The sequence below is a fragment of the Monodelphis domestica genome, chromosome 4, assembly GCF_027887165.1.
Source record: "Monodelphis domestica isolate mMonDom1 chromosome 4, mMonDom1.pri, whole genome shotgun sequence".
In the NCBI taxonomy this organism is placed as follows: Eukaryota; Metazoa; Chordata; class Mammalia; order Didelphimorphia; family Didelphidae; genus Monodelphis; species Monodelphis domestica.
In genome coordinates this window covers 187,801,685-187,824,165 of record NC_077230.1, presented here as the reverse complement: position 1 = coordinate 187,824,165, position 22,481 = coordinate 187,801,685, and the positions used below count along the sequence as shown (strand labels likewise).

The 22,481-nt window shown below is 32.1% G+C and overlaps 1 protein-coding gene across 5 annotated transcripts in view; it reads left to right on the top strand.

Annotated features, from left to right (window-relative positions):
* LNPK (lunapark, ER junction formation factor) overlaps window positions 1–20,640 on the top strand; it is an 89,060-nt gene extending 68,420 nt beyond the window's left edge. For 4 of the 5 annotated variants that reach the window (XM_007494415.3, XM_001376818.4, XM_016433718.2 and 1 more), the window contains 5 exons: window positions 1,018–1,233; window positions 4,927–5,032; window positions 8,002–8,072; window positions 8,725–8,895; window positions 18,699–20,640. In XM_007494415.3, the coding sequence (XP_007494477.1) occupies window positions 1,018–1,233; window positions 4,927–5,032; window positions 8,002–8,072; window positions 8,725–8,895; window positions 18,699–18,943 (809 nt within the window). In that variant the 3' untranslated portion in view covers window positions 18,944–20,640. Of the gene's footprint in view, window positions 1–1,017; window positions 1,234–4,926; window positions 5,033–8,001; window positions 8,073–8,724; window positions 8,896–11,199; window positions 11,283–18,698 lie in introns of all 5 variants that reach the window. The other variant, XM_007494416.3, reaches the window with a different exon arrangement.
* The last annotated feature ends 1,841 nt before the right edge of the window (window positions 20,641–22,481 follow it).

Sequence of the window (22,481 nt, the reverse complement as noted above, 5' to 3'; positions counted from 1 at the left end):
AAATTCCTATAATTTGAATGTATTCATTTTAAATTTATGCTGATTTGACATGTATATGAGATTAGACAAATTCAAGTGATACTTGGCTGGAGATCAGACCACTGACAGGATAAGATAAATAGAAGTAGAAAATAAGAGAGGAAGCAACAGAGTTATGTGTATGATAAGATTTCCTAAATACTGTAAGGAATAGAAGAGGTTAATTTTTGTTAAGCTTATTAAATGTACTTTTTTAGTCAGTTGTTTAGTAAACATTTATTAAGAACTTAATATGCACCAGACATTGATTGTGCTCAGTGCTGAGGATCCTGAGAAAACAAATTAATAGTGTAAAACATAGTGGAAATAGCGGAAAAACAGCCTTTAGATTTAAGTTAAATACTCTTTGAGATGCTTGGCTTTATATAATTTGCATATTAAATGCTAATTGTAAATTATTGTTATTCCTAAAAAATGAGGGGGGTAGTGAAGCAGGGAGGAACAGTTTTGAGTGCATTTTTTTTAATAAAATGAAACTTTCTTAGACAATAACCCTAAAATTTGGGCTTTTTAATTAATTCCAACTGAACTTCCCCCCATTATCACATTAGCAAGACTTATAAATCAATCAAGAAGCTTTTATTAAGTACCTACTATATGCCAGGCATTGTTAAGAATCTTTTTTATAAAAAACTTAATGACATGAATAACATGATATGTAATTGAACTAATGGTTGTCTTGCATTTATTTTGAAAAGAATCAAGTATTAATACATGATCCTTTTTGTAAGTGTGATGAGAAGACAGTGGGTAATTGTACTACAGCCTTAAAATGTGAGGATACCTTCCCTGACTTTTGATAATTTTTCTGCATAATTTTTCATAGATTCCTGCTGCATTCAGTTTGACCGTATAATGCCTTAATACTTGTACTGTATAATTTAAAACACTGATTGGTAAGAATTTGTGGTATTGGTTAATTAATGTCTTGTAATATGGTATTGGTCATTAAATTGATCATATACCTGTTCCTGTCAGAAATCCGTCAGCGGACTACAGCTCAAAGAAACCTTTCTCCATCAACACCAGCAAGTCCGAATCAAGGATCATCATTACAAGTTCCAGGATCTCCTGGTCCACAAAAGGATACTTCAGCTCCTGGTGGACCACCAGAAAGAGCTGTTGCTCCAGCCTTACAGTCAAATGTGTTACCAAGGCGTCTTGGATCCCCTGCTACTTCAATGCCTGGAATGGGTAAACAGAGCACTTAATGTTATTTACAGTTTATATTGTTTTCTCTGGTTACCAATAAAACAGGCCATTTTCAGACAGTATGGAAATGGCATTTCATTTGGAAATAGCAGAGCAGTTATCTGATTAAGCGGGAGTTCCATATTCAATTAGCCATAACTCTTTACAGCTGGCACCTTGTGATACTGAAACCTATTGCTTGAGCTCATTTAACTGTTATGGCTTCTTTGTTTAAATGGCAATAAAACTTTGCAGTATTCTGTAGTCAACAGTATAGTGTACCTTTTTATGTTCCAAGTTTAGGAAAGCTCCAGATTTATATAAATCAGACATAGAGGCAACACTTTCAGAATAAATTTGTGTTTTTTTTTCCTACACCCAGAACATATTTTTTTTAACATGAATTTTGATAACTTACTTAAAACTTAATTTCAGGAAGGATACCCATACATTATATATGGTACTTTGTCCTCAACCATTGCCAGATTTTTACTTTTTGTAGGATTGGAAGTTGTTTTTCAAGGTAGTGGAGTATTTGTGTGTGTGGGGGGGTATGTGGTGGTGGGGGGATAGGATAATCAGGTAACCCCATTTGGAGTTTTCTTGGTCGAGATACTGGAATGGTTTTCCATTTCCTTCTCCAGTTCATTTTACAATTGAGGAAACTAAGGCATCAAATGACTTGCCCAAGGTCACACAGCTAAAATGTGTCTGAGGTCAGATTTGAATTCAGGTCCTCCTGACTCCAGGCCTGGCACTGTATCTGCTGTGTCACCTTGCTGCCCAGTGGAGTTCAAGTTTTTACAGATTTTTCAATAATACCTTCTATCAACTAATGATGTGTTTACAATTATTTTGTTCATTTGCGTTAAAAAAAAATCAAATTTGGAAGTGGTGGTAGTTCTTTTAGAGATTCCCAACTCCCAAGTATATTGTGTCTGAAATATGCTTTTACATAGTAAGTGGAATGTAGAAGTCCATTGGTTCACATTAGGTTTTAATTTTAGAATTTGAGAAAAGTCAAAATTCTATTTTAGGTTAACTTATTCTGGTTAGATTCATGTTCAATAAATCAAAATTCTCCAAAACCACTTAGTACTAACTTAGTTGCCCTTTCAGCATTCCAAAAGCCAAATAATAGTTCTGACTAAGTAATGAGCATACTTATGGTGAATAAGAGGTGATAAATATCTTCACCTATTGCTTTTGTGACAATAATGCTGTCTTTCTTATCTCCAAAGAGTATATTCATATTTTGGAAAACTGGAAAAGAGTGACTAAGGGATAAATTTTTAAAGATCATTAAGTCACTCTACTAAGTCTTGAGGTCTGTTGTATGAATTTTATTTTTTAAAGGTAATTCTCTCAAATATGTTTATATTTGGCACATAGTGAATGCCTTATAAGGAGTATATTTTAAACCTGAATAAAAGTTCTGTGAAATTTTTTAATATGCCAATTTAATTGCTTCATATTCTCATTTCATAAAGTTTAAGTGTTCAAAATTGTTTTGTGGGAGAATTTCTAAGTCAGCATGAATTCTTGAAGTAGACTTATAGGTTCTTGAACAAAATAATAACATATTTTTGTTTTCTAATCATTAAAAAGTAGTTACAATAAAACAATTCCATCATGGATTCAGATATATGAATGAGAAGCTAATTTTAAGGTGGAAAATTTTAACAAGTTTATATAAAAATTAAGATATTATTTAGAAATCATGGCTTAAATTCATGAGAATATAAATACATCATCAGAGGTGTCAAAAGTTGTCTTCATAAGACAAGCTATGTTTATCTCTGAGTTTTTGCATTGCTTTTAAAATATGAATTTTTTAAAGAGATGACATAATGATTTCTAATAAAGAAGCAAAGATTAATAATTCATTTTTTCATTAAGCATATTTGGTAGAAGAGAATCAATTTAACATGTATTACCACAGAGCTCCCATATGTTTGAAAATTAATAACCAGCAGGTAGCTGAGAGTTTGCCAAGCTTTGCAAAAATGACCAGTCTTCCTACAATGATTGCTTTTGATGTTTATATTAATCACTGTTGTTCATAACAGCATGAGTATGAAGATGCTTGGTTTGAGAGTTACTAGTATGCAAGTAATTGAAGAAAATATAATGAAACATATTGTTTCATATGCCTTGGTTTCTTTGTGGAAACTTTAACCATTTGCACTTAAAAGTAACATACTTGAAAGTACTTGAGTAATCTTTAAGTTTTTTTTTTTCCTCAAACAGCTTATTTGGTATGTATCCCTTTCAACTGAAATAAATTATTTTAATACTCTTATCTTAGATGACGAGTGATGATATGCTATTTGCTTTTAGGTTTAATAGTAAATGATAAAGGAGTTTACTAGCCTCTATAAAGGGATATATTTTTTGATAAACTTATTTGGTTTATTTTTTAATGTTACAACTGTTCCAGAATCTCAATTTCATGTAAAATATTTTTTACTTTAGGTTCCCCTTTTTCTGGAAAGTGTTAACAACTAGGTTTTCTTTCTTTTACTTGTAAAATTAGTCCTATTTTTTCTCCTTCTGATATGATACTGCTTCCCTTGAGGCCATCTTGAATGCTTTAAAGTTGTATCAGCTGCCACCAATTTAAATATGCCATTTCTTTGTTGAAAACCTTGGACTAGTTAGCCTTCTACATCCAGGGTAGTGTCCTCACAGTTTCAAGCATTTCTCTTAAGGTTTCACTAAATTATCTTAACTTTACTTGCGCTGCTCTTCCTTCTTTTTCCCCTTTTCATTGTCTGGCTCACAATGGCAAACCTTACTTTCCATGGGTTATAATGCACCTTCCATCTTTTTAGCATCTTTAGTTCTTTCTCAAAAACCCATTTTCAGGAAAAAATTCCTGAGAACCTGATACTGAAGATTGTTTCCCTTTCTTCATTGTGGTTTTGTAGTTATTTTATTTTTCATTATCATGAGAACATATTAGTTTAAAAATACTTACATAAAACATTAGCATACAGCATTTATTTGGTATTTGTTTAGCAATATGAGGTTCTTTGGGTCTTCCTCAGCTAGTATTTTTTAAAATTTTAGTGTGATTTTTGTTTAGTTTAACTGATAAACTCTTAAGGGGCAGGAGCTGTGTCTGACCAGTTTAAATGGGATCCAGGATCATATCATTCATTGGCAGTCAATTTTAGCAATGGTATTATTATACATAAGTTTTTATTTGTGGTAAGTCTTGATACTTAGAGTAGATTTAGTGAAAATCATTGTTGTGATATTTTTAAGAATTTATTTTAATTTTTATATTTAAAATTCTCATATCTAAAACCCCATTTAGAAAAATCAAGAACTGACTTTTTAATTTTTATGGATTCATTTTTGTTTTATATGAGGCTTCCCAAGATACCCATATAACCCTTGCACAAAGTTTTTGCCTCAAAATAGTTATGTAAAACTGTCCCCTAGTATGAATTTAACTGATAGTTCAAGTCACTTTCCTCCTTTGTAGTTTGTTGACTATAAGATGACTTTTAAAAATGAGTATCATTGGCATTTTAAACTCTCCTTTTACTTATCTACATTTATTTATAAATTAAGGGAAATTTTAAAAAATTGACATTTTAGAGGGTATGAAAATTTTTTTACTTTGAAACAAACATTATAACTTACCTGCTATACTTGGTTTGATAATTTCATTTAATTCTTTGGTAGGTCTTCATCCTCCTGGTCCACCATTAGTGAGACCCATTCTCCCTCGAGAAAGAGGTGCTCTGGATAGAATTGTTGAGTATCTAGTTGGTGATGGTCCACAGAACAGGTAATGTTTACTAGGACTATAGATGAATAAGGCATTTAAATGTAATGATCAGTTTTGTTTTTTCCTGAATGCCAATTTGAGAATTCTGCCACTCCTATTTCCTTTAATTGTATTTTACAATTCTTGGAAAAGGACATAGATCCAGTTGTTTTTGGCTTTTAATAATAGCACATTTTGAACTTTTTTGTGTGTGAAAAATCAACCCTAATTAAAGATTTTTTTTATTGCTTTCACTTTGATTTTAGGTACATTAGAGAAATGAAATAAATTTTATTAAAACACTTAGATCTGGGGAATACTATGGTAGTCTTTGAGGCTGTAACAAATGATGCTCCACAAGAGTTAGTCCTGGGCTTGATACTGATTGATATTTTTGGCAGTCATGGGGATAATGAAGTATGACATAAACGTTTAGGTAGCACCAATAATTGAATTAAAGAATCAGAATTTAGGGGAGGATATAATATTTTGACAAATCAGAGTTATCATTGTGTTTGAATCCCTTTTCAGACATTGAATAGCTTTGTGACCTTGGGTAAGTCACTTAAATCATTAATTTCAATCTCCTCCTCTGTAAAATAGGTATAGTGTTAGGATCTACCTGTAGTATTGTAGTGAGGCTCAAATGAAATAATGCATGGAAAGCTTTGTGCAAAGGTAAAGCTCTCTAAAAATCCTGGCTGGTATTGTAAAATTGGATAAGTGTAGTCCATGGTAACATATTTCGGAAGGAAAAAGAAGCTTACTACCCCTAGAGTACTCTTACCTCATATAGTGCTTTAGGGTTTATAAACTAGACACTTTGCTCAGCAAAATTGTGAGGTGGGTCATAAGAACTTTACTCCCCTTTTGTAGGCTTAAAACAGTAAAATTACTTGGCCAGAGTTGCCCACGTAAGTGGGCATGTATAATAGGTGACTGTTTTCCACGACAGGGCTTCCACCCCCTACCCCAAGGTCATCTAGTGCAATCCTGTCTTTACACAGGTGAAGAATCTGAGTCCCAGAGAGATAAAAGAGATATTCACAGGCAAATAGTAAGTTACTAGTGGAGCTGAGACTAGACTCTGGGTGCTATAGTCCATTTCTCTTTCTCTGATATCATGCTGCTTCTCTTTAATTTGTACAACATATAGTTGTTTAAGTAGAAGTGTATAAAGACTGGCAATATTTGACATTAATTAAATTCTTAGTAGATCACTCTTTCTAATTTTGAACTCCCAATTATTTGAAGACATGGAGAATTTCAAGAGTATTCAGAAGAAAGACTTACTGAAGAGATGAATTAAATGTCTGGAAATAGGAAGCATAAAAATAAAGTTATTATCTTAAAGGAGAAAAAGCAAAAGCTGACTACCCAAATGATAACTCATACTTGGGGAATGCTTTTAAGTTTTCAAAGGACTTTTCCAGAAACAGCCTAGTGATGCAGGTATTCTGCACATTGCTACAAAGCATACATTACTTAGAAGGAGGCTGAGGCTCAGGGGGTAACTGATTTGTCCCATGGTCACAGAGTTGGGAAGAGTCAGAAGGGAGATTCAGACTTTGGTCTTCTGATTCTAAGCTTAGAACTTTCCCCATTCCGTCACATGACTTCTTCCAGAAATGGCCTATGAAGTACCTGAATATCTAAGATAATGGACTGACAACATGGTAAGAGTTTGTGCAGTCATTGCTGGTGTGGATGTTCCTGGCATGTCAGAATATGAGTAGTTACATGAGTAATGAGTAAATTGAAATGAACTCAGAATATCAATAGTCAGAAGTGGTTCATTGTATTTGCACCACTTTAAAATAAGTTAATTGTTTGATTTGTCTGGGGTAATTAAGACTATGTTTTAGTTGAAAGAGCTAATATTATGTAATTGGGAAGAGAGGTGAAGAATGGACTGCAAGTCAGAGGACCTGGGTTCTAGTTTTGAATTTGACATTTATTCTTCATACTCAGGCAAATTATTTAATCTGTCTAAAAACTTATTCCCTCAAGCTTGGTAGTTGGATTAATTGGTCACCTCTTTACTTTGATTCTGTGAATCTGCAAATTTTCATCTCTTGTCCAGTTTTCATATATGTTAAGATTCTGTGGTTCTTTCTAGACTGAAGAAAGGATTTTTCAAGTTTCCTGTAACTTAATTTTAATTATTCTATTTATAAAGGTGTTCCCTTCACCCCAGGTGATTCTGGATTTTTTTTTTCACTTTCATACACTCAAGGAAATATATTTGAGGAAAGTGCTTCCTAAATCAAATGTAAAAGGGTTCATTACCATGAGCTGTTGTTATATGAGAAGAGATATAAAGCTTTTGATTTTAAAATGTTTGTAATCTGATTGGAGAGACAAAATGCACACTTCAACAGTTAACTATACTCAAATATGCAAAAAACAAAAACAACAGGCTTTACCAGTTTTTTAAAGCTTTGTCAAATGTGCTCCCTGTGTGCTAACTCTGAAATTTCAAAAGTCAAGAAAAGGGGACTATAATATAATGGACATGATCCTGAACTTAAAGTCAGAACATAACTGAGTTCAAATCTTGTGCCTGAGAGTTATTTAGCTCTGTAACATTATGGAAGTCACCTAATCTCTCTGAATTTCAGTTTTCCTCATCTATAAAATAGGGCTGATCATACTTGTCCACCTACCTCATAGGGTTGTTGTGAACCTTTAGTGAGGTAATCTATTTGCAGACATACTTAACAAACTTTAAAATGTTAAGATGTTGCTCTTACTAAGTTAGCTGGTTGCTAAATTTTTCTTATTTGCTCTTAGTTGTCTTCAGATGAGTAAAATTTATCTTGTGAAATGTTTAAGGAGATATCTAATTTCTGGTTGTTAGACATTTAACCATGTTAAAGTGGAGATTTGTTACAATGCTAGGAAATAGTTAACTCCTATAAACTATTTAAACTATAATAGTTTAAATTTCTGTGAATCTGTAATTGATAACTTTTTTCTTATTTGTTTAGGTATGCTCTTATATGTCAACAGTGTTTTTCTCATAATGGCATGGCTTTGAAGGAAGAGTTTGAATACATTGGTAAGAACTGCTTTGGGTAGATAAGAATTAATTGCTTTTTACTTTTAGTTCTATGAAAATTTAATATAATACCATCTCATTATCGTGGCTTATTATACCTCTGAACATATGTACTAGGCAAGTTGACCTTTCAATTTCTTTATTGAAGAAGCTGCGCTACCAAAGATTTGGAAAAAAATTACTCATCACAGACAAAGCAGAAAAGACAACTTTGTGAGATGTACTACTATTAAATAATCATCTCTTGATTATGATATTTTAAAGGATTGAGTTAACTTCTTCCTCAGAGCATATACCAAAAAACTCATTCAAGCCATTAGAATTATGTGCTTTTTATAGTGCTCAAATGAATTCAATTGTATTCTTATTTGCTTATATGGTATTGATAACACTGTTACAGATGTTTTATGTTTTGATTTCCTATTTGGCAAATTATAATTTAATGTTTTCTCTACTTTTAAGATAATCCTTAAAATTAATTTTCTTAGTCATGCTTTTGTTAAAATATGTATCTTAGTATCATAATTTTAAATATTGACTTCAGAAGGAATAAGTAAATTTGAAGTATTTGTGTATTTGCAAACTCATTCTTGTTAATTATCCATTTCTAAAACCACAATCCCAAGAAGCTTAATTTTCCAATTCTTTGTAGCATTTCGGTGTGCATATTGTTTCTTTCTGAACCCTGCAAGAAAAACTAGACCACAGGCTCCAAGACTTCCAGAGTTCAGTTTTGAGAAGAGACCATTTTTGGAAAGTCAGAGTTCTGTGGGTCCTCTGCAACTAGGAAGTACAATTTCACAAGGGAATCAATTGGCTGAAGGTATGAACATGTCTGCTATTAAATTCTATTCCAAGTACATTTTTAATGACATTTTTAGGCATACTACTGCCTATTTTTAAATTTAAGATTGGGACAATTTGTCATGTTTTGCATGCAATGATTGGATACTTTTATGGAGACAGTGACTTCCTTTGTTTGCAACGCTGTTTATTCATTTATTCATTCATTTATTTATTTATTGAATAAAGATTGTGATCAAACAGCTAGTTAGGTACTATTTTGTATTGACTTATTTTAGTAGATTGTTGGGATGAAGTGTGGTCTTGTAGCTTTTTCTTTAAGAATTTAAATAACTGGCTTGAGGAAAATGCACGAATGATAGAAGATACTTACCGGATAGATGGTTAGTTTTCATAAAAAACTTTGAGACTTTACTGTGAAATGTGTGGGGGGAAAAAAATCAGAAAGCAGGGAAACTTTGGAACTGCAAACTGTAACCGCTGCATATGCTGAATGTTGCCATGAAATGAATGGAATTTCCAGAAGGCCTCATGATTCACATTGCTTTTGGTGAGATGCATGCCTTTGATGTGAAATCAGCTTCCATTCTGGAGGAATGGGGTTTCCCAGGCTACCTCAGGTTTTAGAGTCTATCTGGAACCTCTTCATTAAGGAACTTTTGAGGCACACAAATTTCTTAAAATTTTGGAAAAGATGAGACTGAAAATTTCACTCAAGATCTGATAGCTGTTTCTTGTTATTGATTATTTAGGTCAAGAATGTCACTTTTGTCAAGCTTGTGAACTGTAAAACTGCAGGTTCTGATGTTTCTGTGCGAGTTTTGGTAGAACAGAACTGGATATTGGATGTTCGTTTCCTATGAGTCTTTTGCATATTAATTCACTTTCTTTTAAATCCTTGCGATTTCTTTAATATATAAAATTTTATATATCCTAGAATTCCAGCATTTGAACATTAAAAAAAAATTCTATTTACCCAGGAAAACATTCTAGTTATGAATTTCTTGATGGAATGAATTTATTAATAAGTAAATTTGAACATATTTTTGTCTTTTGAACAATTAAAAGAAGTTGCATAGTGTGGACTTGCCTTTTGACTTACTAACAACTCAAAATGAATTTAAATTCATTTAAACAACATTGCTACTATGTCTGTATCTATATGTATGTGATGGAGGTGCATATATACGCACATTAAAAGTTGAATCAAGATTTCCTCTTTAGCACATCAGCATTAAAGAAAATCAAATTGTTTTTCTTTTACTTGAATTATGCTCTATAAGATGCATGTTGTCTGCCCTGTGTAAATGTGCTTTTTGCTAAAGCAGCTCCTTGGAACTATACTGTAGAAAAGAATCTGTATTGAAGATGGAGAGAGGGAAAACAGAAGTCCAATCAATTTAAACAAAATCAAGTCCCTGTTTGGGTACCATGTGTTAAGGTGATAGGTGATGAATGACTGGATTTGAGGGCTGTTAAAGTCGGGGGTCGGGGTGGGAGGGGAGAGACAGAGAGACAGAGACAGACAGACAGACAGACAGACAGACAGACAGACAGAGAGAGTCAACTTACTAAGAAGACTAGCTCTTAAAGAGAAAGAGTGAGATATGAAGGAAGGACAGATTGAGACCGGCATTCATGAGGAGAACCAAGCGGAACAAGGGGTCTGCCACATGTTCAAATTTTATTGAGAATTCATTCCAGTATATATGGAAAAGTTTTCTCTAACAATTAAAAGAAACATACTGCATCATTGACCAATCATAAGCTCTTAGCCATTACATCATTCGTAGGAGTGTAACTTTTCTCACAGAAAATTGATTATGAAAAGACTTTACCCATAACATTTTTAAGGCATTTCTAGGAACCCAAACAACTGAGGAATATTGGCAATAACTTGAGGGTTTACAGGGATTGGGTGAAAAGAGAGTCTGGGTCACTTGGTCACGACATTATAGAAGCTTTTTTGATCAACAAAATAATGAACAACTCAAGGATTATTATGACGGAAGCTTTCAGGAGATGTCTTATTTTGGTTCTAGCTAGACAATACTTTTTCAGCTGCTATATTGAGATCTTGGCTCTGCCATGAGATTACAGGCAAACTCATAAGCATGTCTTTTATGGCTGCTTTTCCTCAGTGGATCCCATTTGTCTTTAGATTTATTCACATATCTTCACATCTGAAGTTAGAAACTTGAAAGGAATTAGAGTTGCAACAAAAACTTGATAGCATGTCCCATGCTTTTATATCTTCTGCTAAGTGGAAGTGATTAGTTAGCAAACAACTCCCAGCTATACTTTTCCTTCTTATCTAATATAGGAGCAGCAGTGCCCCAGAAGTCTTATTGTCTGTCTGAAATCTCCGGAATGAAGTCTAACTGGCCCAAACTCAGCCCCAGTAAGGTAATGTTAATAGGTGGGGGCAAGGCTTTTGAGGCAGTTTTATGGTGCTAGAAATCTTTGAGTATTAGTCTTGGAGTTAGGAATTCTTGGGTTCAAATCTTGCCCCAAACACTTACTAGCTATGTGACTTTGGGTTAGTCACCTCTCTGAACCTTTCTGAAACAAGAGATTCAGATTTGATTTCTGAAGTTCCTTCAATTTTAAGCCTTTGAACCACAATATAACATAATATAGAGTGGAAAGAGTTTCCTACTTTGTTTTGGATACATCTGTCCTCTGTGTTCTTATTAAGCACCTTTTTACTTCAACTTTATAAAAGACCATATATTTTGTCCAAGATTTATATCTGGCAACTTTGATATATATTCATCACTTTTAGGAAGAATTTCTGCAAAAAGTGCTTCCATGTGCCACTGATTAATACATGAAGGCTGCTTGCTCTTCTTTTTAACAGTAGGAGCATGCCAAATAGTTAGGACTGACTATCAAGAATAATCACATCCTTTCAATCATTCATTCTTTATACTTTGACTATTCTAGCTGTGGTTTTAGAATTCTCATCCCAGAAAAGAGAAAAAAAAACCTTGAAGTCTAGAGAAAAATTTCTTGTCTTAGATGTTGCATTTAGCTTACTTGACGGCACTAACTAGGTACTACAAAAGTTGATCCCAGAGAAATTTACAGATAGAAGTAAAAGGCCTCTTTCTTCCAACTATTTTCTTGGTCTTCAGAGTTTCGTCTTAGTTCTGGTGGGACATTCAGCATTCAGGCCAAAGGCATAGGACTCTTCCTCCCTCCCCTTCAACTTATCCTGGTTTCAGTCTTTAGAATCTTGAAAACTTGTGCCAAGAAAAAAGGCTTAGGAATATATATTTCTCATTTTTGTTTACATGAATTCTTAGAATATTTGGATGGAAAAAGCTGAATAAACTACCTTTTGTATTTATCCAAGTCATGTCAATGGCAACAAGTGGTAAATAAGTAGCTTAAAAAGTTTGATTTCTCTTCTTTTACAAAAATGGTCTCAACCAAAACATCTTCCAGCAAGATGGTAGCCTAGAGTTGCTTTTTTCCCCAGAGATATAATTTCTTAAATATCTCATACAAAATGTTCTTTTCTTCTTCCCTCATTTTATGTAGTTATCATTCTCAGCCCAGAGTATATATTGTTATTACATCATTAGTATATCCATCTGAGTCATGGTCAGTGCTCTGATTCAGACTAATATTAAGACAAAATAAAACTACCAGAATGTGGTATTAGCATTTGCTTAGTTATATAGTTTGCTCACTCTCCTTTTATTTGATCATATTAGTAGTAATACTATGTAAATACTAAGTAAATACTAAGTAAAATACTAAGTATGCAAGAAATGGTTGAAACTTTTTCAGTATTATCTAAGAATCATGAAGCTAAATTTGTAAAATATGGAACTTATCTTGATATTTTTCATAAAGTTGTATTTCTTGTTAAAAAAAAAGGCCAAACTTTTAATTTTATTATTGAGGTAAGAGATTGTTTTTAGTAATGCTTATTATGGTTTTCTTGAAAACTGAAGAATTTTAATATAAATGTTAAAAATAAGCATATGCATTTGTTTCTGAAAAGTTTTTGCTATAGATTATATTTAATGTTGCATAATTTATACAGATTTTAAAAAATTTTAAAGTTTCATTCTTATGTTGTTTTGTATGTTGACTATAGATCACTTTAACTTAAATTTGCTCCAGTGTAATTTTCTACTTCCCTCTCTAAAATACTACATAGTAAAACTGAATTAGTATTAAGTTTTCTTTCTAGCTTATTATATGAGAAAGTTATTTCATCATTAATTGATTTGAAAGAGTTGGCAAATGATGAAATAGTACCTTGTGTGGTGATTTCCTCCTTTCTTTGTAATTACTTAAATTAAATTGTTTTCAGTAGGATTGAGTTGAGATGAAATTTGTACCTTTGTTCCTTAAGTCAGTTTTGCTGTTTTCCTTGAGGCAAGAAAATCTAGTAAAACTGCCTTGTTTAAAACTTTGGAGTTCAAAGACAAATTGTCAATTTTAGTTCAACAAAGTTCCTTTGGAGAAGTTTTATAGCTTCTCTATACAGTGGGTGTCTGGCAACTTGTTGTTAAAATTTTTTTAAAGGTTTAGAATCTAGTGGTTATACAAGTCCCCAGCATGAGTCATATTGAACCTATGCAAATTTCTTAAAAGCTTAATCAGAATTTAAGCATATATGAGGATATATTTGGATAATTTTTGATTCCTAGAAGTTATTGCACTTCTGCATGAAGAACAGTTTTGCTAGACTACCAGTTCTTTGATTTTCTAGCATCAGAATTGTTTTTCTTTTAATTTCAAATATTTGAATTATAACTTGAAGATAAAATGTTGCATTTCTACATTCTGTATCAAAGACAAGATCATACTACCATAGAAGCTAAACAAAATTTTATGGGTTAAATTTTTCTATCTGGGCTTTGCTACTTCTGTCTAAACAACCATAAACTGTTGTGACAATAGAAAAGGCTACTTTCTCAAGAATATTGTGTATGTTTGTATGTTTAGAATCAATTAAATGGATAATTTTCAGTTCAATTTTTTAAAATCACTTTTCCCCTCTAGAATCACAAATGCCAAAATAGACTTATAAATGTTTTTAATAGGAAAGGATTAGTGTTATTTTCTAAATATATAGCTTGGTGTTTATTTGGCTAGGTATAAGGATTTTATAGTTCAGCCTTAAAATGTTGCTGTCCAGGAAAGAGTAGATTTGTTTAATTATAGTTAAAACAAATGTTGGTGTCCAGAATACTATTCTATACTGGTATGTTGACATCTTTCCGAAATGCAGTTTATATCCCCAGCTATATTAAATCACAACTTCACTGGGCAATTTAATTCAATACTATACTGTGACTAGAGAGTAGCAGATCTTGGAGTTAGGACAACTTGAGTTCAAGGCTTGCTTTTGACATGTATTGGCTGTGTTACCTTGGGCAAAAAAATCAACTTGATTTCTCTTCTCCCAAGTGACTTTTTAAGAAGATGAGTTTTCTGAGCAGGTGTAACTCTTCATTAATAGAATTTCAAAGACATAGGACCATGTCCTTCCCCAAAATACCCCTTGATAGAGAACTTTGATCATACATGTTAAATATGAATTTAGAAAAAAATAATTAAATGCCTCTTAGGGTTGTAAGTTTTCTGACATCTGATATAATTTTTTTATAAACAAAAAGATTTTACTGCTCTGTAGATTTGTAATGGTGAAGGAAAATGATCATTAATAGATTCCTTGCTAATTATTTAACTATTTTAAAATCCTCTGTGCTACTTCACTGTTCCTTTGCTCTTTAACATGTTATTTCAAGTATTTTTAATATTAATGGCTAATATTTATATATGCTATATATATATATGTTAAGATTAGCAAATATATAAATGTATCCAACCACATTATATATGTAGAATCTTGTGAGATAGCTGCTATTATCATCCTCATATTATAAAAGAGAAAACAATGCTGGAAGAAGTTAAGTGAGATGTGCTTAGGGTCACAGAGCTAATTAATGTCTGAGGTAGGATTCAAACTTAGGTCTTCCTCTTTCCAAGTAAAAAATTACCCACTTCATTAAGGGGCCTCCTTAGAAATACTAGTAATAGTATTATCTGAAATAATTAAAAAAAATATTTTTATTTCATTAAATATTTCCCAGTTATGTGTAAACTTTTTTAACATTCAATTAGAAAAATTTTGAGTTCCAAATTCTCTCACTCTCACCTGTCCTACACACCCCTCCTTGAGAAGGCAGGAAATTTAATATTGATTATACATGTGAAGTCATGCAAAACAAATTTCCACTACCTATGTTGCAATAGAAATCACAAACAAAAATGAAGAAAAGTAAAAAAGGTAAGAAAACTATGCTTCACTCAGAGCTCATCAATTTTGTCTCTGGGGGGTAGATAGCATTTTTCATTATGGATCCTTTGGAATTGTCTTGATCAGAGTATCTAAGTCTTTCACAGTTGATCACCCTTACAATATTGTTGTTTGTATATTGTTCTGTTTCTTCTCACTTCACTTTGCAAAGTCTTTGAAGGTTTTTCCAAAACCATCCTGGTTGTCATTTCTTATGGCACAGTTGCATGCCACAACTTGTTTAGCCATTCCCTTGATTTCCAATTCTTTGCCAACATAAAAATTGCTTTCATAAATATTTTTGTACAAATAGGTCAGTTTCCCTTTTCTTTGATCTCCTTGGAATACAGACCTAGTAGTGGTATTGCTGGGTCAAAGGGTATGCATAGTTTTATAACTCTTTGGACTTAGTTCCAAATTATTTTCCAGAAAGGTTAGACTAGTTTACAATTCCATCAACAATGTATTATTGTTCCAATTTTGCCACACTCCCTCCAACATTTATCATTTTCCTTGTCTATTATGTTAGCCAATCTCAGAGGTGTGAGATCGTACGTACCTCAAAGTTGTTTTAATTTGCATTTCTGTAATCAATAGTAATTTAGAGCATTTTTAATGTGTCTATTGATATCTTTGATTTCTTCCTCTAAAACTGCCTATTGATATCCCTTGATGATTTCTCAACTGGGGAATGGCTTTTGTTTTTATAAATTTGGCTCAGTTCCCTATATATTTGAGAAATGAGGCCTTATGAGAGAATCTTGGTATAAAAAATTTCCCTCAGTTTTTCCTTCTAATTTTGGTCATATTGTTTTTGTTTGTGCAAAAGCCTTTTAATTTCATGGAATTACAATTATCCACTTGATTTCCTCTGATCATCTTGATCTTTTGTTTGGACACAAATGCTTCCTTTATCCATAGATCTGACAAGTATATTTTCCTATGCTCCCCAAATTTACTTATGATAATCACTCTTTATGTCTAAATTATTTGGTATTTTGACCTTGTCTTGGCACATGATATGAGATATTACTCTTCCTAGTTTTTGCCAAACTGCTTTCCTGTTTTCTTAGAAATTTTTGTCAAATGCGGAATTCTCCCCCCCCCCCCCCCCCCCCCCCCCCCCCGCTTGGATCTTTGGGCTGATCAAACATTAGTATGGTTACTTACTACTGTACATTGAACTCAGATAATTTTTTTGCTGTATCAGATATGACCAAGCTTTTCCTTAGATGAGAAGAGTGGTAAATGAATCCTTCCTATTCTTGATATCTGCACTTTAGAGACATCATCTCCCTTTGACAGAAATAGACTGGTTATTGGTTTTGCTTTTATTCATTAATACCCATGAAGATATATTTGCCTCAAGTCCCAGTGTGACATGGTCATCTTTCGCCCCCTCCAAAGTGCTTTTGCTCTACAAAGGACATGGCTCCCAGGTTTTTTTTACGTTACTATGTTCTAATAGAAACTATGAAACAATTCTGGTAGAGAAAGTATGTCTATTTGTTTTTTCTCGGCTTTTTTACGTTTGAAGAGGCTCTGCTTCTGAAAAAAGATATTTCAATTTTTTAACTGCTAATTTATAATTTGTTGGTTTTCAAGACCATGATTGCTGAAATGACAAAGAGTTGAACAGAATGGCTTCTGATTTTGCTTACAAGTTATAGTCAGCTCATATGTGCCCTATTCATATATGTATAACTGTAGATAAGTATACCTTGTCTCATAATGCATATAGCTATATATCTTACACTAAGATTTTTTTGCATGATTCTAGAATGTGGAAAGCAAGTTAAAATATTTTTTATTTAATGATGTACAAATACTTTTGTCATTACTTCACGTTTCCTTTATAGGGGTGTGTGTTCATTGTTATATCATACTACCTCCTCCCTTAAAACTTATGCATCCTGAATTCTACTATATTGACTAGTAAGTTTTGTGTTTCAGACTATTTTAATGTTATCTTATTGCACTAACTTAGCTTGTGTATATGTATTATATTTTTCAAAGTCTACCTTTCTAGTCTTTTTGTTCTATTAGTTTCTCTAATGTACACAAACTCCAGTATTGTCTAATTCAAAAAGACAAATACTAAATACTGTTTTTGCTTTAAGTCTTCACTGTACTTGGATCTCACAAATAAGATTTGAGTTTCTGAATACACTAGTTTAATGTGATTTGTCCTGAACTTTGACACTTCTCCTGTATTGGTACAGTTTTGAGCCATTCCCAGCCAGAATTATGACAAAAGGATGGGACCTTTAGTCAAATAAATGTGTTTACTATTGAGTTGAATCATAGTTTCAGAGCTTTTGTTTTAAATTTCTTTAATTTTATTGGTTTATTTCAGAAGGCTTTTATATACTAAACTATAATAAAATTTAAACTTCTTGGCAAATGAATTATTCTTTATAGCCTGAGATTTGTGGCAAACTAGCACTCTTAAAGTTCAACTATGTAAATTCTTTGGGGCTAAAATTATAAATGGTGCTTCTTGAAGTTTTTCCCTAAAGAATTTCTTTGCCCTTGTTGGAGAAATAATTTATGTCTCCACAATATTTTAATTGTTTTTTTTCTGTTCTGTCTTTCAATGGGCAGCAAAATCATATACTCAAATAGGAAACTTAAGTGAACTCTCCTGGTTAATGGAGAGTGAATGGATTGTACTTTTCACATAATTAAAATATAACAAAATATAAAAGACTGAAGCTATACCTTTCATTCTTAGATTTCAAAAGTTACCTCATTCTTTCAGGACTGCAGGCTCCTCTGTGTGAATATGTTATCATTGTCCTAGAGATAGTAAAAGCACCAATTAATTTATTGGTTTTATTGGTATGTTGTCAGATAAATCTGACTTTGTTACTATTAAAAAATAATATTATTGTTGAATATACTAGTTAGTTTTTTTCTGGTATACTCTGTAACATTTTGGTATTTCCATTTGCTCTATAGGTATTAACACAGCAATAGATTTGTACATACACACACATATATGTGTATATATGGTATATATACACACATGCATATGCCCATCATATGTATATGTCACAATGTATGTATATGTATGTATACACATATACATATTAAACTTTATTTGAGTACCTGGCTTTGGACTGACTTTATGTTCTTTCATCACTATTTCCTATATTTTTGTAGTTTGCCATACCACCCTTTTTATGAATTATGCAAGGAATATCTTATGTGTTCATTCTTAAACTTTTATCATCCAAATGTAAGCAAAAGAAAATAATAATAATATAACTTTATGTTAATGCTTTCTCCATTCACAAAGTAACTTAGTTTTTACCTACCCATGCCAACAGAAACATCTAATTTTGAGTTATAAATGATATACGGTTTTGAGATTTATAGTAATAAATAGCATGAAATTGAAAACTTCTTTGTCATCCTGGGAATGTCAAGGAACTTATTCCAAAGTATTAATACTTGAGTATTACTGAAATGCTCTTTACTTTTTTTTTTTCCAGAGTCTTTAGAGGAACAACATGTTCCTATTAATTGCACAGATCAGACAGAGGAAAAAGCATCAGATCCTGAGCAGACAAATCAAATAAATGAAAAGGTAACTGATCCAGTGGAACTAGAAGACAGCAAAGCAGGGGAGGCTGAGAATAAAGAAAATACAGTTAATGAAGCCAAATCTACAGTTTCTAATGCTAATTCTGTTTCTGTTGATGAACCAAATGGAGAATCTTTGATGGAAACTGAGTAAATGCTTCCAAGTGCCTTCAACTAGATCTTTGTAACTTTGTTGATGTCTGCTATTGCTTTCCAGGTGTTTTTTTTTTTTTGATTGGTTGGTTTTAGTTTTTTAACAGTCCATTTCGTATCTGAGCTCTGTGTGCCTAGCTATTTCAGTCTGTCAAATCTGTATCTACTAGATATTTAAAGTTTAAAGGGTACGCTCTCAGTGCAATAAAACCCTATAGAATGTACAAAGACTAATGCATTATGACAGGATCTTCTAAACATATTTTGGCCACTTTAAGCAAATGTGATAGCAAGTTTGTTTTCCCATACACGTGACCTGTAAATAATATCCATTTTGTCAGAGGAAGAACTTTGATTAGGAAGAACTATTATAGCATTTGGTTTAAAGAATGAAAATTATTTAGGATTTTTACTGCTTTAATGTTTAAAATGGATATAGTTTTTAAACTGTAGATATTTGCCAGATAAAGTGTATATTTAGGCATTCATCTTTAAGTCATGTAACCTTATTCTATAACTGTAGCTATAGATATTGTTACAGAAATCTTTTTTAATAAGAATACAGTTGAACAGTCAAGTGCAGTATTTCTTTTGATGTCACTTACTTTGCAGATGGGCCAAAGGCACACGTATATATATATATATCTAGCTAGTGTTTACATGAAGACAAAATAGGAAATTTCTCTACATTTGATTGTACTTGAATGCTGACCATTATTTATACTTGTATAATAATGATGTAAGTGAATTTTGTGCCTTTGTGTGTGTATTTTGTTAAGAAAAATAAAGACTTATCTAGAAGCATTTTTTTATTTAAATTTTTCTTAAACATCTAGATTTTTTGAACCAACCTTCTGGCATGTGATTTTTTCAAACTATGAAATTTCATAATGTGCAGAACTCAAACTTGTTAAGTCTTAAAAACCATTTATTCTTTTCTTAGAGAGTGTTTGTATTTAGATTAGTTGCTTTTAAATGTTGGGAAAAATAAAATGAAGCATATACTCATTTTATCATCTTCTAAATTCCTTTTAATCTAGCAGAGTTCACCTAGCACAGTTAATTAGTTTTATAGTAACACATTTTAAGCAAAATATCATAAGAGCCAGTTATAGGAATTTAGAACTGAGCAGAATTGTAAGTAGGACTACCCAGGTAGAAAGCAGGAACTACTTGGGTATAAACTTTATAGTGGGGTTTGGTTATAATGTTTATGCAGCTTGTAGTACTTATTCTAATTTATTTGGAAGCATTTGCAAAATATGAATCTTATGCCTATAGATCAGAAGTTTAAATTTTAAGATATTAAGAATACTTCATTGACACTTGGAGCTGTGAGCTTTGGAAAGAAAATTTATTAGTATGACAAATAGGTATTATTTACTGGGAACTAGATTGTAATTTCTTGTAATGATACCAAGGGTTAAATGGGGAATAGATGCATATGAATGATTCCTTAAGATTGAAACATGGAAACAGATAGTTCCATGGTCTTGATATGAGTTTTTACTTTTTATGATTAAAATAATTATTTCTTGCTTTCTTGTAGGTCTTAAAAATTTTTTTTTTAAAGATTCTTTTGGTACCCGCTGAAAGTTGAAATGAAGTTGTTATATAAAATTATATATATTCAGTATACATAGCAGCTATTTCCTAAATTGTACACATATGTCTTATTAAAAACTGAATGAAATGTTATCCTGATCTTGTTTTAACTTTTGTGGTTCACCTAACATAGAATGAATCATGTTATAAGTATTATCTTTTAATAGGCATATTATCACTATACAGTAGACATGGGACACGAATCTATTTGCAGAGTGTTGGGTTGAGGATGACTTTAAACCAAGACCATAGAATCACACATTTAGAGCTAGAAGGAACCATGGGCCCCTTCATTTAGTTCTAGGACTCATTATATTTTTCTTTGTCACAGCTAAATTTTTAATATTTAAAAATTTTGAATTGGGGGCAGAGGAAATTAGGAATTTCATCAAAACAACAATTTTTTTTGTTGATAGTTATTAAGGCCCTAACTGTGCCACAGTTTTTTTGTGCTTAAGTTTCATTGACATTGTGAACAATTTTCTAGTCTTTGATTACCATTGACTTGAAAATAATATATGATGTAAGTGAATAAAATCTCATGACAGAACCAAGAAGGAATTGGAAAATGTATGAACTAACAAAAAAAGAATCTAGCAAATAATATTTTATGATGATATAATATCAATGAATGTAGAGAAATTTGTCCTGACAAAGTTGTAATACACACTTAACCATTTGAAAGTTTAGTAAAATTTCCCTTGTTAACCAAGAAAAGTTCACTTGAGAAAAGCCAAAATTTTAGACATCTTGGACACAATATTAAATATTTAGTTCTATGTATAAAGCCTCTTAGAATCACAGAACTGGGAAGGGTCCTTAAAGATAATCTAGTCCAATTCCTTTGTGTTTCAGATGAGGAGACCCGAGGTCTAGATAAAGTAATTTGCCCAAAGTTCCAAAACAAATTAATGGCAGAATACAGACTAAAAAGATCTTCTGACTTCTAGTGAAATGTATCTTGAACTGTACCATTTTGCTTCGCAGTATACTATTTTATTAGTAACAAAAGGAAAGTGGTTGGACTAGTTTATTTACTTCCAGCTTTTTGGTGAATCTATGAGGTTATTTATTCTAGATGAAAAATAGGGTTTTTGTGTGGGTTGCATTAGAATGCCTTTTCCAACTCAGAAATTCTATGATTGCTTATAATGGAATAGATATGGTTTCATTTCTTGCTTCCTCTGACAAAATGTTTTCAAGTGTTTTAAAGTTAGATCTGTATTTAATCAGCAAAAGAAATATTAGTTTTAAAATATAAAATACTATTTTTTAACATCTGTTGAATTTTGTATACAAACAAGTAGTTTTAAGGGCTAAATTATATAGATAACTTTTGGAATCACAGGCCATTTTACAAAGGGAATTGAAAGAGAGAGCTGTTTTAGGCACCTGGAAAAAAAATCAAATGTTATCCCTTGTTGAACATTATGAGAATAACAGATTTATGAGTGCTTAAAAAGCCATGCATAGTGGCACATGGAAGTTTATTTGGGTTCGCCTTTTGGTTCACAGGTGAATCCAAAGCAGAGATGTTTTATGGACTGTAGGAACCGTGACTGCTTACATTTTAGAAATTCTGTTACGATGTTACGATGTCATGATCATCTTTTTTTCCTCTTCAAAATATCTGTTGTTTTTGGGGCTATTAGGCCAACAAAATAAAATCTCAACAAAATAAAATCATGAAAAGGGAAGAAATACACATAGATAACTGACATGGGAAAAAAGTCTTCAATGAAAGAAAAAAGCACGGCCAATAAGATCTTAGAGCATTAATTAAAATCTATCATCCATGCAAAAATGAGTATACTTGAATACTTTAAAGATCTGTGATTTCTTCTGTACATGTAATCTCATACTTATTTAGACTATGGCAGTGACTTCAAACCTTATATTTTCTTTGGGTATTGTTCCAAAAAATAGCACCATGA